Source organism: Ptychodera flava, chromosome 17, assembly GCF_041260155.1.
Source record: "Ptychodera flava strain L36383 chromosome 17, AS_Pfla_20210202, whole genome shotgun sequence".
In the NCBI taxonomy this organism is placed as follows: Eukaryota; Metazoa; Hemichordata; class Enteropneusta; family Ptychoderidae; genus Ptychodera; species Ptychodera flava.
In genome coordinates, this window is record NC_091944.1 from 17,791,372 (window position 1) to 17,803,878 (window position 12,507).

General features: G+C 37.7%; 1 protein-coding gene across 3 annotated transcripts; it reads right to left on the minus strand.

Annotated features, from left to right (window-relative positions):
- Positions 1–3,714: 3,714 nt before the first annotated feature.
- On the minus strand, positions 3,715–11,017 carry LOC139115639 (ankyrin repeat and SOCS box protein 18-like). Of its 3 annotated transcripts, none has more exons than XR_011548148.1 (3): positions 10,674–11,017; positions 5,491–7,760; positions 5,322–5,434 (listed from the first exon to the last, which is right to left on the minus strand). XR_011548148.1 is itself a non-coding variant. In XM_070677918.1 (3 exons), the coding sequence occupies exon 3, from the start codon at positions 7,699–7,701 to the stop codon at positions 6,373–6,375; it is 1,329 nt and encodes a 442-aa protein (XP_070534019.1). In that variant the 5' UTR covers positions 7,702–7,760; positions 10,283–10,353; positions 10,674–10,974; the 3' UTR covers positions 5,322–6,372. The 3 variants fall into 3 exon arrangements, 2 of the variants coding, with proteins under 2 accessions (XP_070534020.1, XP_070534019.1); XM_070677918.1 differs by adding an exon at positions 10,283–10,353 and having other exon boundaries at positions 5,322–7,760; positions 10,674–10,974; XM_070677919.1 differs by having other exon boundaries at positions 3,715–7,760; positions 10,674–11,005.
- Between the last annotated feature and the right edge of the window lie 1,490 nt (positions 11,018–12,507).

Genomic DNA, 12,507 nt, shown 5'->3' on the forward strand with positions numbered 1-12,507 from the left:
ATCTTCAAAGCTGGAAAAGGGCAATTTTCATGATATGTGCTGGCAAATAGCAAAGTCAGATAAACTGATGCATTCATAGTACTAGTGTCAGTAAACGATATCCATCAGCTTGACCAAAATAGAGCACATGTTTATGAATTTGGATGCTAAAGATACTGAAGACACAAACTTTGAAATTAATAACGTGAAGGCTTTTATTTCAATCTAAATTTTCTGTTGATATGATGGCAGGACTTTTTATGTTATTTTTGTAAAATTTTGGATTACTATTCTATTTCAGATTCAAGCGTGCACTTGTCACTTTGGGCTGAAGTGGATTAACCATGGAAATAAAACTCACACAGGCTTGTCAACTGTCAGCAATGATCAAAAAACACATTGAAATAACATATTTGATTATTTGATGAAAGATTCAAGCATGAACATATCTCACATAAATATATCAGTATTCTGGTTGGCAACTACTATGCTCTAGCTTAGAAAATATTTTACTGTCTATTAAGAACGGTTGGCATCATTGTAACTGACAAATGGTAGAAAGCATTAAAAATATTCATATTATGATAAACTTATATTATAAGCTGGCAGAGGAAATAAAAATTTAAGAGTATTGTTTTTGTGAAAATTGTATGTTTAATTTTTCCCCATGGAATTAACACAAGTCATTTGGAATTTCAAATGATGGTATATTTTAGGTAAATTGTTTCTCCAGTAAAAATTTTTCACAAATTGATTTTATAGAAAAAGGTTTTTCCTTAGGGAAGCAGGTTTTTTAGGGGGTTAGATCACTCAATTTAGAGTTTTATCATAAATACATAAATTTACCGTTTCTGCTTACAACTTTCTCATGCGAGCGCAATCACGTGAATCATGTAAAGTTTCAGGTCAAGGGTCAACTGTTGATACAATCCTGTGAAATTCAAACACAGCAGGAATACATCCTTCAACTCACTGGACCATTGTTGCAAGAAAAGGAGTGACAAGAAAATGCTTTAGCTGCAATATTGGGTGTCAAACTTATCAAACAGAGAAATCAAGAGTACACAGAAACGGTGTCACTATTTCGTGGTTCAAGATGACCCCATTGCCTTCGTCATTTTCGATATATTCCTTGGACCTGGTACATTTCATAGTTACCTTGAATGATAATGATTACTGGACCTGATTTGATGTCTATTGCATCAGCTGTGAAAGTTTTCCACATTGACCCTGCAACATACAATGCTCAGAAACAGCAAAAAAAGACAACCAAGAGAAAAAAAGATTCAAGATACATAATGTATTTTGTACAATTTCTTTCTCATAAGTAAATTTACACAAGACAAGTATATGAGCAATAACTTTTTTTGCAAAAAGTAACACAACACATTTTACACTTTAACATACCCACTGAGGATCCCTATTGATATCACTACTGATGTGAAATGTAATTCTTCTAACGTTTTTTTTTTAATAAATTGTAAAATAAATGAGTTTCTTGATCAATGTATTCAAGCTACATACTGAAAAATGCTGAACTTTACGCCTGCTGTCCTGCAAGTGTCAGATGAGAATTTTCTTTGTAAACATTCGTAGGAAGAAATTATAGTGTAAATGTACAGTTCAGTTTCAGGAAAATGGCCTACGCATTGGTTTACACTCCAGAGTATGGAATGACTGTCCCTCATGTCCACTTAACCCTGTCACCCCCATTTTCTTCTTTAGACGGTCCAAGTTTACCACTGAAAACAATGGGATTGGTTCAAACCACTGTGGTGAAAGGGTTAATTTGTATCTGCACAAAGGGTGAAATACTACCTACTATAAGCGATCGCTGTGTGTGGTGAATTCATGACTGGCCGAGTGCTGTCAGGCCAGTGTTGTGTTACACTGGCTGAAAATTCTGTGCCATTGCTAAGGGGCAGTGGATAATTACTGGTAAGACGAATTCATTACGAATGAAACTATTTGTGTTGTGGGGAGAGGGGTATAGCTTTTATTTCAATTGTTCTGCACAATTTGCAAAAAAAAAACAATACGACACAATCACACCATGGAAATAGCGTATAGGTGTGATACTATATTACAGTTCAGGTTTTGTTTTCATCTGTTTGTTGTTAAAAAATCTAACAGCCTATTAAAGATGATATTTTGCCATCAAATTTGTGCACTGGCTATACTCATGTTTTAAAGAAGTGGTTGTATGTCTATCATTATGAGTTTTGATTGCCAAGCACGTTTTAAATACCCGCAGTCCCTAAGTGAAGTAAAACGACGAAAATTAGACAAACTGCCATCAACAGTCCAGGAATAACACTTAAAAGTTCCATATGGGACAAAAGTATTGTGAGTTCTACTTTATGAATGGGTTTTGACAAAAATGATTCTATGTACCAATGGTGTCAAAATTCATAAAAACATAGATTTTTGTTTTCAATGAGAACAGATGAAAACTACAGAGAACAGACTGGCAGCAAAACTTTTACATTAAACCTTTGATGTTTTCCTTAAATTGAATAGGCCTTTATGATCCTGTTTGCGAAACTGAATTAATTGTGATGTAATATGCATGTATATCTTGAACCGCACATACACAAAGATACCTTTAATTGAAATTTTACAATTCATCAGATACGCGTTTAGGCCTTTGCAAAAGCCATAGACCTGTGTTATGGCCTTGTCACACCGTGACAATTTAGCCAGCATACCCTGACATATCAAAATTTCCCTAAAACGCTGGCTTGCTGAACTAACAATGTATTTTTCAAGTTTGGGCATATACATAGTGTATTCATAACATACTCATAGGTTAAAAATATGGTTTGGGTACGCTAGACAATTATCTTGACACATTTTGACTTATGAGTAACTTACAAGTAACTTGTGTGAACGTGTGAACAAGCACATAATCTACCTACAACTTATGGCCGGCGTGTGCAGGACGTACAAACCATACACTGGCAAATGTCGAAAAGTTTTGTGCATGCACAAATTCGATGACTTCACTGTACTATGACGTATATCAGTATACTTCAGCGTGCTCTAAACTTATACACAACTTATTCATAATGTATTTGACGTACGCCCAGTGTATTCACCAAATTTTTCATAGGTTGGCATACGCCGGCTAAGTCGTCATGGTGTGACAGGGCCTTCAGTGTTGCAGCCAGGACGCGCCCTTGCGACAATATTCCAAAAACAGAACCCATTGTCCCGCATTCTTGAGTTCTGCGGGTCACCTAGCTTGGGCGCATGCATGAGTCGACTATGTTGAGACTGCAAGTAATATCTATTGCTGACGATGGCCTTAACTTGTTTTGCACGATTAGTTTGAGGCTTATATTTAAGTAATTGGTACTTAATATGATAACTTGTTTGCAGTCAGAATAAGCTCTGATTGCCTGAAATTCAAGCTCAGCGACGTGGTCAAGTACCGGTAATCTTGAATTTTGTTTTATGAAACTAATTTATCACATAAGAATACAAAATTGATTGATAACTGACATACGTTGTCCCCAAAATATTAAAATGTCCCCCAAAATAAATGTTAGCGGGACACAGTGTCCCCTCCTTTGGAATTCCTGGCTGCAACACTGGGCCATTAGTATGAGTTTTGTGGATGGCTAGGCTCCCACACTTCTTACTGAAAATTGAAAGATTGCCTCTTCCTAGGACTGTTTGGATGTTGAACTTAGGACCCATAACTAACATAGGTTGGGTTTTTTTGCAGATATGTACATGTAGAGAAATTGTTTTATTGAAGATCTTTCTCATTTACTCTTTTCCACAAATTACAATGCTATCAGAAGGTCTCACTACAATATATCAATGGATTGTTTTGCATTTGCTCTTGGGGTCCTTACTTAAAAATGACAAAAAAGGGACAAAATTTTTTTCTTTATTTTTCACCTGTCCTGTACGACTGCTGTATCTTTAGAGGGAAATATTCCAGAGAGTGCAGTTTCAATGGATTTGAAATCTGATAGAAAACAAAGTGTGGAGTGAATAGGTATAAATTTTAGAGCTGTGAATCTGCCAAGTCACAGAGCATATTCCTCTAAGACACTCTTTTGTTGTTTTGTTGTTTCATTTTGTAATTAGACTTCAGATGTCACTTCACCAACAGACCTCAAGTAAAATTTGATTTTTCAGTAATAAGACTGTTACGACAATATTTTTATCCATGTCACCATGAGCAAACTGCCCACTGTCTCTGGACTGTTTTGTTGGTCCCTATTTATGAGGGAAAGCCTCGATCTTAACCTTTTGAGTGCTGTAATTTATCCCACCGAAATTTTTGTGCAACATTTTACATTTTTTCGTAATTCTTTTGACAATTTTGGACCAAATGGGCAGCGTTTTCTATGGGCTACAGTTTTGGATCAAAATTTTAGGAAAAATAAATAAAAATATTCACGACTGATAAAATTGTCTTTGTTATATTTTACAAAGGCAACAAAAGAGTTTTAATGCCAGTTTAACAACCAGGGACTTTGATGGCCTGGTGAACCATACTACATTGGCCTATGCCAATAAGTAATAAACATACTTTTCGATGGATACAATGGTTTGCAGGTCTTGCCAGGAGATCTCTTGACCTCCTTTTGTGGGGCAAATGACAACCTTCTGTCTAAAATCCATGTACTCAGGCGATTAAGCCTAGAAAAATAAAAAGTTTGTTTCTCATCCTAGATATATTGCAAAAATGATGTGGTGACGCCGGTTTTTTTTGTCTCAACTTTTTTTTATTCTTCAACCAACAAGAACACGCAAAAAACATGAAAACAACACAGGAATGAATGCAGAGATAAATGCACAGCAGTGTTGCTTTAGTATTTTTATATACCATGTAGCAACATTTCTGCGGTTTGAATTTTACTGCAACGCAAAGTTATGACAGCTTAATATAACGTGTCCAGTTCTGAATGGAATGTTAGTGTCACTGAGTTAATTTGTTTACAGTTCTGTTTTATACAGAACTGTGTTATGCACTATCGTCACATATTTTTGCTTTTATTTTTCATTTTATTTGCTCATGAGCAGAAAAAAGGTTGACACAGTGGGTCTGAATTGACGCGAGCGAGAATGAGAAACAAACTTTTTATTTTTCTTGGCCTATTATGAATTGTCTTTCTGCAAAAATCACGAAAATGCTTTTACTTTTCTGAGAGACATGTTGCTTACACTGACTGTTTGAATGCGCACAAAATTGTTGTCAGTAATCCAACAGAACAAATGAAAACACGATGAATACTGATGGTGCACTGTTAGTGCAGGAAACAACAGGAAAGAAGTTTCACTGTAAACAATAACCTAGACCCTGGAATAGCGCTGTTCGCAAATGACGTAAATTTTTCTTTTTATTGATATACAAAAATAAATATTTGTCTGCATTTTCCGCAAGAATGGCGAAAATAAAACCTGCTAGCGTTACAACGGATACTAAAAAGGCACACTAATTTATGGTTCAGACTACAAGCTGCACCAACAGTCACACATGCAAAAATAAACTTTGTCCAAATTTCAAGCAGCAGTGTCCGATGTCGCACACGTGCAGCTATATTTAGTAACAAACCTGAAAGCGCAAACAGAGCTATTGCAAAATGTCCCATTCAGGTAGAATGCGCCTTAGGGACAGATATTTGAACTCTCAAATTTTTCTAATCCTTTTCTGGTCTGCTACTTGTGAGGGCTAATTTTGACTCTCTTGGAGAAAGTAAAGCTTTCACATCTTGGTTTTGTGAACGTTGAAAACTTATTCTTTCCCTATAGAGTTAACACAAGGATGGCGGCCATTTTGAATTTTAAATATCAGTATTAAAATATTGGGTAATTTTTTTCTCTAGTTCTAAAATGTGTATGATGATCCCCTTACTTTTTATTCATGATTTGGTATGAACTTGGTTTAAAGTTTCCTTGGGGAAAGTTTGAGCAAAAATTTGAGTGCTGCAGTTTCGAGAGGCATACTACCTTACAGACAGATTGTAAATGTATAAAGCGTAAAAAGAAATAAGTATCAGTGGGGACACTAAGCTTGTCCAAGTAATGATGCAGGATTTGATACATCAATAACTGTAGTACATTTGCACGAAGTTGCAGTTGGATTTACATTTCATGGTTGCTGTGCAAGCAGAAAGAAAAAACACAGGTTGGCGAAAATGTTATAAAAGTACTGAAAAATAACTTTGCATGTTGAAACTCCTGTCTTCTTTACAGCTACCATGGAATGGATCTCTTCAACACTTGCAACACTTGACATCTGAAAGGTGTATCATTCCCCTACTTTGTAATAATAGAATAATCCAATTTACGTAAAAGATATACAATATGAGGATGTTGATAAAAGTATGAAGCTTGAAATGTTATGTATGTATAAACTTGAGGTTTTGATACTTAGGAAAGATCATACTGAGGGTAGTCAAGGAGAACGTAGTTTTTGAGATGTTCCGGAAGATACAAATGCTGAATGACGGCACGGCATCGTCCTCTAAGATAGCTGCGAATGCTACAGCGGCACAAATGTAGCAGTTTTCTTGGTTCCTTGCCCATGGTCAGCAGTTGTTCGTAAAATGCGACCGCACTGTACGAGATGTCACTGGGAAGCTGCACAACGACGCTTTGGAGATCGATATGCGGGACGCTGTTTACAAGAAGCGCAACAACATCACTTAAATACGTGGCTTGCGATCGTACCAAGCCAGCCTGCAGTGTGGCACCACAAAATTTGTTCATTATGGCTCCGTGGTTCACGATATTCTGGAAGCAGCGATAGACCGCCCTCACACGATCAGAATCGGGTTCTGCAAGATCTAGGCATTTGGCAAATACTGACAAATTCTTCACAGCAAAATCAAACGGAGTCTCCCCATCATGGTTGGTTGCATTGATGTCCTCAACCTTATCAAGTAGGTAGGTAATAATGCTCATTTTACCATGACGACAGGCGTAATGTAATGAAGTGTTGCCCTTTGAACTTTTAATATTGGGGTCTGCTCCGCTTTCACACAGCGCTTGAACTGCATTGACTGAAGACCTGAAAGCTGCATATGATAGTGCCGTATTGCCGTGAATGTCCTGTTTGTTGATGTCTGGATCATACTTAAGAAGCGTTAGCACATGTTGGTGTTGGGCATCTCGGTCAAACATTGCGGCATAATGCAATGCCGTGCGGTCAAGATCGTCCACCTTTCTGATGTTGGCCCCGTACTTGATCAGGCATTCCACAATTTCAGCATCAAAGTTCCAGCCAACGACCATATTCAGGAGTGATCCGCGAGCACTTGTTATACCGGGATACTCGACCACTGCGCCCGCTTCCAGGAGGAGACGAACGCTTTTCACATACCTTAGGTCCTTGTGGAGCATATTGTACATGTAAGCGTTGCTGACCGCCAAGTAAAGAGGCTGGTAGTCATAGAAACTAGAGTCACTAAGGTGAAAGTTCACCTGAGCTCCCTGATTCAGCAAAAACTGTATGCACTGCCAGCTACCCCAAGCAGCTGCCACGTGAAGTGGCGTTACCTCGATAGCATTCTGTATATTGTCTTCATGGACGCACGAAAAGCAGCTGCGATTTCCCACCTTGATTTTCAAGCTCACTGTGATTATGTCATCGTTTACAAGAGCCTCAAGTCTCTCGATTTCATCCTCCTTGCAGATTGTAAACACCTGCCTTTGAAGAGTTATGTATGGATGGGCTGGAATCAGGCTCATCATCAGCATTCATTTCAAATCTTTGCTATTCACCCAACACAGCTAAATTATGATGTACTGATGTTCACCTAAAGAAAATATCAAAAATACATTATGAGTTTGGTCTATTATCACCATTAAAGTAAATTGCTATTTTTAACACCTTGAACCCTAATCCTGCCAGAAAGTATCACTTGCCTATCAGCCAAGTCAGTAAAAAATGGTATTGAGCCAAATCTCAATGTGTTTTCCTTACTTAGCTTGGTATACGCGTATGTTATGGTAGGTCTAGTCAGTAAATATCATATTGACAGTATTCTCTTTTCAGGAGCATTCAAAACTTCAAGTCTTTGTTATAATGATATGATATGGGACATGTTATGCCCCGATGGTTTTAACCAACTTTGACCTGATGGTGATATATGAACTTGGCTGGGTAAGGGTTAAAGATGCTGTTTTGATACAATTGGTTAATATTTGACCTTACAATATTATGCAGATCTTATTAAATTGATTTATAAAATTGATAAAATAAACATGGCAATTTCACTTTACAAACAGCTGTGCAGAAAATTGTTGTAATTCACCAGTAGATAATTTTGACATTTTTCGCCAAATAAGGAATATTATGTTAGTGGATTATTATACTTGAAAAGGTAAATTTTCACAAACACTAGCAAATATTTCTGACACTGCATCATAATTTTTGTCAAAGATCATCTGATTCAATAATTCCTGTTTCAGATTTTGCACTTGGCATTCTTGCCAATGAGAAAACATAACACCAGAGTGGAGGTACAATGCACATGAGACACACAACTTGATATGATTCAGTGTTTTTGCTAACAGCAGTAAGCAGGTAAATGTTACCAGGGTTCCCCTGTCATTTTACTTACTGGGGTTCCCCTTGGTATATCAATGCAATCAGATACGAGGACAGCACTGGGGTTCCAAAATCACTTACTAATATTCCCCAACCTTAGCAAAAACACTTTGGTTAATGATAAGCACAGATGTCTCCATACTCTTTGCATTAATTCCTCCAATACATTTCACACATATAGAATAACCTGATTCAAAATCGTTTCAGAGAGGGTGCAAAAATTTGATCAAAAATTTGATGAGAAACCATTACTATTGCTGCCATTACTATTGCTTACTGTATATGGGGTACGTTCTCTGACAAGAATAAAATCAGTTCATTACACACATCAAATTAGACTTGAAAATTGATTGGACACCAGCTGTAACTTTTGATGACATTTTCATTATTTTTGTTCTGTAAAAGAAGGTCATTACCAAATATTTACCGATATTAAATTAACATGTCACTGGATTTAACAGACTGCAATATCAAACACAGATGCAATTGTAAAACAACATCAACGTTTATCAAAATATTGGTCGTTAGAAGCCAATTTCACAAGCATGGGGGATTCTATATTTTCTTACAAACCTACAGGCATAATGAGCACCATTACAGTGTACAGGATATAATAGGGCTTTAAAGTTTCATTTGATTCATTCAATTGAATTATTTCAAGTATTATATTGTCTTTAGAACAGTTTCTCGTTCTACTTCAAAGAATTCCAAAATCAAGACAGCAAGTGTGAAACGGCATGTTAAATGCATTTTCACAAATGCATGTGTAAAAATGCATGTTTGCTCATCACTAAATCAGCCTTTCTGAACACTGTATATTAATGGATATTTTTTCAAAATACACATTGAAAGACTACTGTTCACTGAATCCACTAAAGTGAACGTAACTGTGAAACCATTCTTTAATGACCTTTTGGACTAAATCTAAATAAAATCCTTTTGAGCTTAAAGGGCATGTATGAAGCAACTGCAAAAACTGTTTCTCAGAAGATCTTTTGACTAAGCTAAGAAGCAGGTCACTAGGGGTTGTGAGGTTGATGTCTGTAAAAGCCAGTTAGCATGACCTTTCAAGCTATGGCTGGTCCATTCTTATCAGTAGGGGGGGGGAGGCAGGCATTGCTGGGACTGGGGCTTGGGGTGTTACATGGCTAGGATGCTGACTTTCCACCTACTACGATTGACTATGTTGATGATAAGATCGGTATTTGATTAATGATGATTTGTAACATAAAACCACATGACCAAATGGGTCTGCAGGCCAGACTAGAATATCCATTATGCCTCGATGTGAGTGCAAATCAGTGCATTGATTTGAATAGGAACATCCGGAATGTTAGAGGGCCGGTTTCCATGTTTACCTGGTCCAGTGAAGCCCTTCGACATTTCGACGTCAAACTAGACGCTTAACACTAGATGTAAAATATCCATGTGCGCTGCTATTTTGACTTTCGTTAAAATCTGTTTGATGCTGGTCGATAATGGTAAAATTGTTTGAAAAGGCCCTGCATGTAACTAAATGCCATATAGCATTAACTGTGAAGAGGCATGTAATAAAAATATTATTGCCTGAATACATGGGTTTATGTGCCCTCACAGCAGGAGACAATTTGCCCTCCTGGCGTTGGGCAAATTGTCACCTGCTCTCGGACACATAAACCCATATATTCAGGCAATAATATATAATGTATGATATAGCTCTGCCAAACTTGTGTCGTCATGATTACATACAGGCATATTTCTTCCACTTTATCTTCAATTAACGTCATTCTCAGTCTTCTTTCACCATATTTTGGTCTTTACTGTATGTAACAGACAAAAAAGCCTTTCATGTTAAATGTAACGTCAGTGATTTGGACGTTGTTGCTCCTACTAGTCCCACACTACGTAATTTTTACACGTATTAACGTACATAATAAGTATCGTTATCCTGACAAGAGTTGCCTAGACCTTATGCGTCGCTTTATACGGCCTCCGTGCCTCCAACACCGTGGGGTTGGGGGCACGGAGGCCGTACGCGACGTATAGGGTCTAGGCAAGACAAGAGGGAAAGTTTAAAATGAGTGACTTTGTCCCTGAGGAAGACTATTATTTCAAAATTAAAACGGAAAGTACGTCCTACCGTATATACACTGTGCGCCAAGGTGCCTTCCGTGCGACAGTTTACAGTACAAGCGACTTTTAGGTCAAGGACGAATATGTTTATCGTTCACACGATCAGAGGGTTCAGATTAGCACAATTCACAACAAACTGGATGTATTACAAGAGCCGATATCTTTGTCGACGATTTTCTGGCGGTATTAAAACTGGAGTCTGTCTTCCACATGAAAAAGACTGACGGAGAGTCCGAAATGAGCCGTTTTTCCAAAGGCGTAGGCACGTTGGTAGCTAGCTGCGTGCTATGACACTGTTGCTGCACTGTGACTTACATTTGCGAAACGTCCTTGCGACTTAGCATCTAAATTGGAATCAGATTGTGTGACGTTTTGAAATACCGAGACGCGCGTGATTCTGATTCCAATGCAAACATCACGTCTTCTGATTGTGCCATGTGACCTCTGTGTAACTTGTACAGAATCACAGACAAGGAGAAAACTGCACCGATGAAAAATTTCTTTACAATGTTCAGAAGATCGGGAAAACAAAGAGTCTGATCCATCTTTGATATTGTCGAGAAAAGTTTACATGCAAAACAACGCGAAATTTGTGACTTATTCGTTGGCAAACAGTGCAAAGGCCGGCTCACGGTCACGTGTGATCTATTCCGCTCTCGGACTATGCGCCCATAGGCGCCAATAGGCGCAGCGCATAGTGCGAGAGCGGAATAGATCGCACGTGACTGTGGCCGAATGTATTGCCGCTTCGGTTAGTCTCCCTCCCCGTGGGGGGGGGGGCATGCCGGGCACTGTCATAGGCATAGTATACTCATATATACCTCAGTTTTTAAATCCTTTCACCTCATCATTGACAAAGGAAAATGTATACTTTTGACGCCAGTTTTTTAGTAGGCCTACTCCAGTGAGTACAATTTTTAACCCCTATCTAAGCACTTTTTTACCTACCAGTTTATAGAAAATGTTCAATTTTTGACATAACTAAGCTTATCCAGTCTGGCAAAAGACTTCTGACACCCCCATCCAAATTTGACTAAAAATTACGGCACTACGTAAAGTCGAAAAGTTTAAGTAAAGAATCGGCATATCATATTTGATAGCTTCAAGTTTCATTTCATATCAAACGAAGAAGAATGATGTGGTTACTTTTCAATATGGAATACAAGTATTTGATTTTGAATTGAGATATGAATAGCATTTTTTATCGAAATATTAAAATACACGGTGAAGTTTTGAAAAAGGACACGTTTTCCTATGTGATCACTGCAACACACAGCACAGTAGCGGCATGTATCTGCAATCAGCCTGAAACTGGAGTTGTTTTTTGCATCAATTATAAATATACACATAGAAAAAAGTTGTTTTATTTAGGATTCAAGGAGAACAGAACACATTGTGCGTGCATGCTATTTTGAAGGTAATGTTAAAGTATATGTTAAGTAATCATAAAAGGTAATCACCGAAAAAAAAACGTTGCAGAAGAGTGTATCAAGCGTTTCTTCAAGTTGTTATTCTCCTTAGGCCTAGTCTAGTCCCTGCCGAAGTACATGCCTTCGGAGATTTTTGGCCTTCACCCATGAGGCCAAAAATCCCGAAGGGCAAAAAAATATTCCGGCAGGGACTAGACTACCTTAGGCCTAATTGCCCTTGATTTCAGTGTGAGGTGATTTTTTTCGAACTGATTTACTCCAAGATTTATTAAAAGGGGCCGCATTTTGTTGAAATATTCTGGGAAAATGGTGTCTATGTAATTACACTTGAGCAAATTGGCACATCCATGTGCCCTTTCTGAGCTCTTTGAATCAATTTTGGAATTTATTGAAATAGGCCTATATTTGGTC

What these genes read in the sequence shown, in the direction of transcription:
- LOC139115639 (XM_070677919.1), bottom strand. Translation starts at nt 7,701, where the DNA reads ATGCTGATGATGAGCCTGATTCCAGCCCATCCATACATAACTCTTCAA.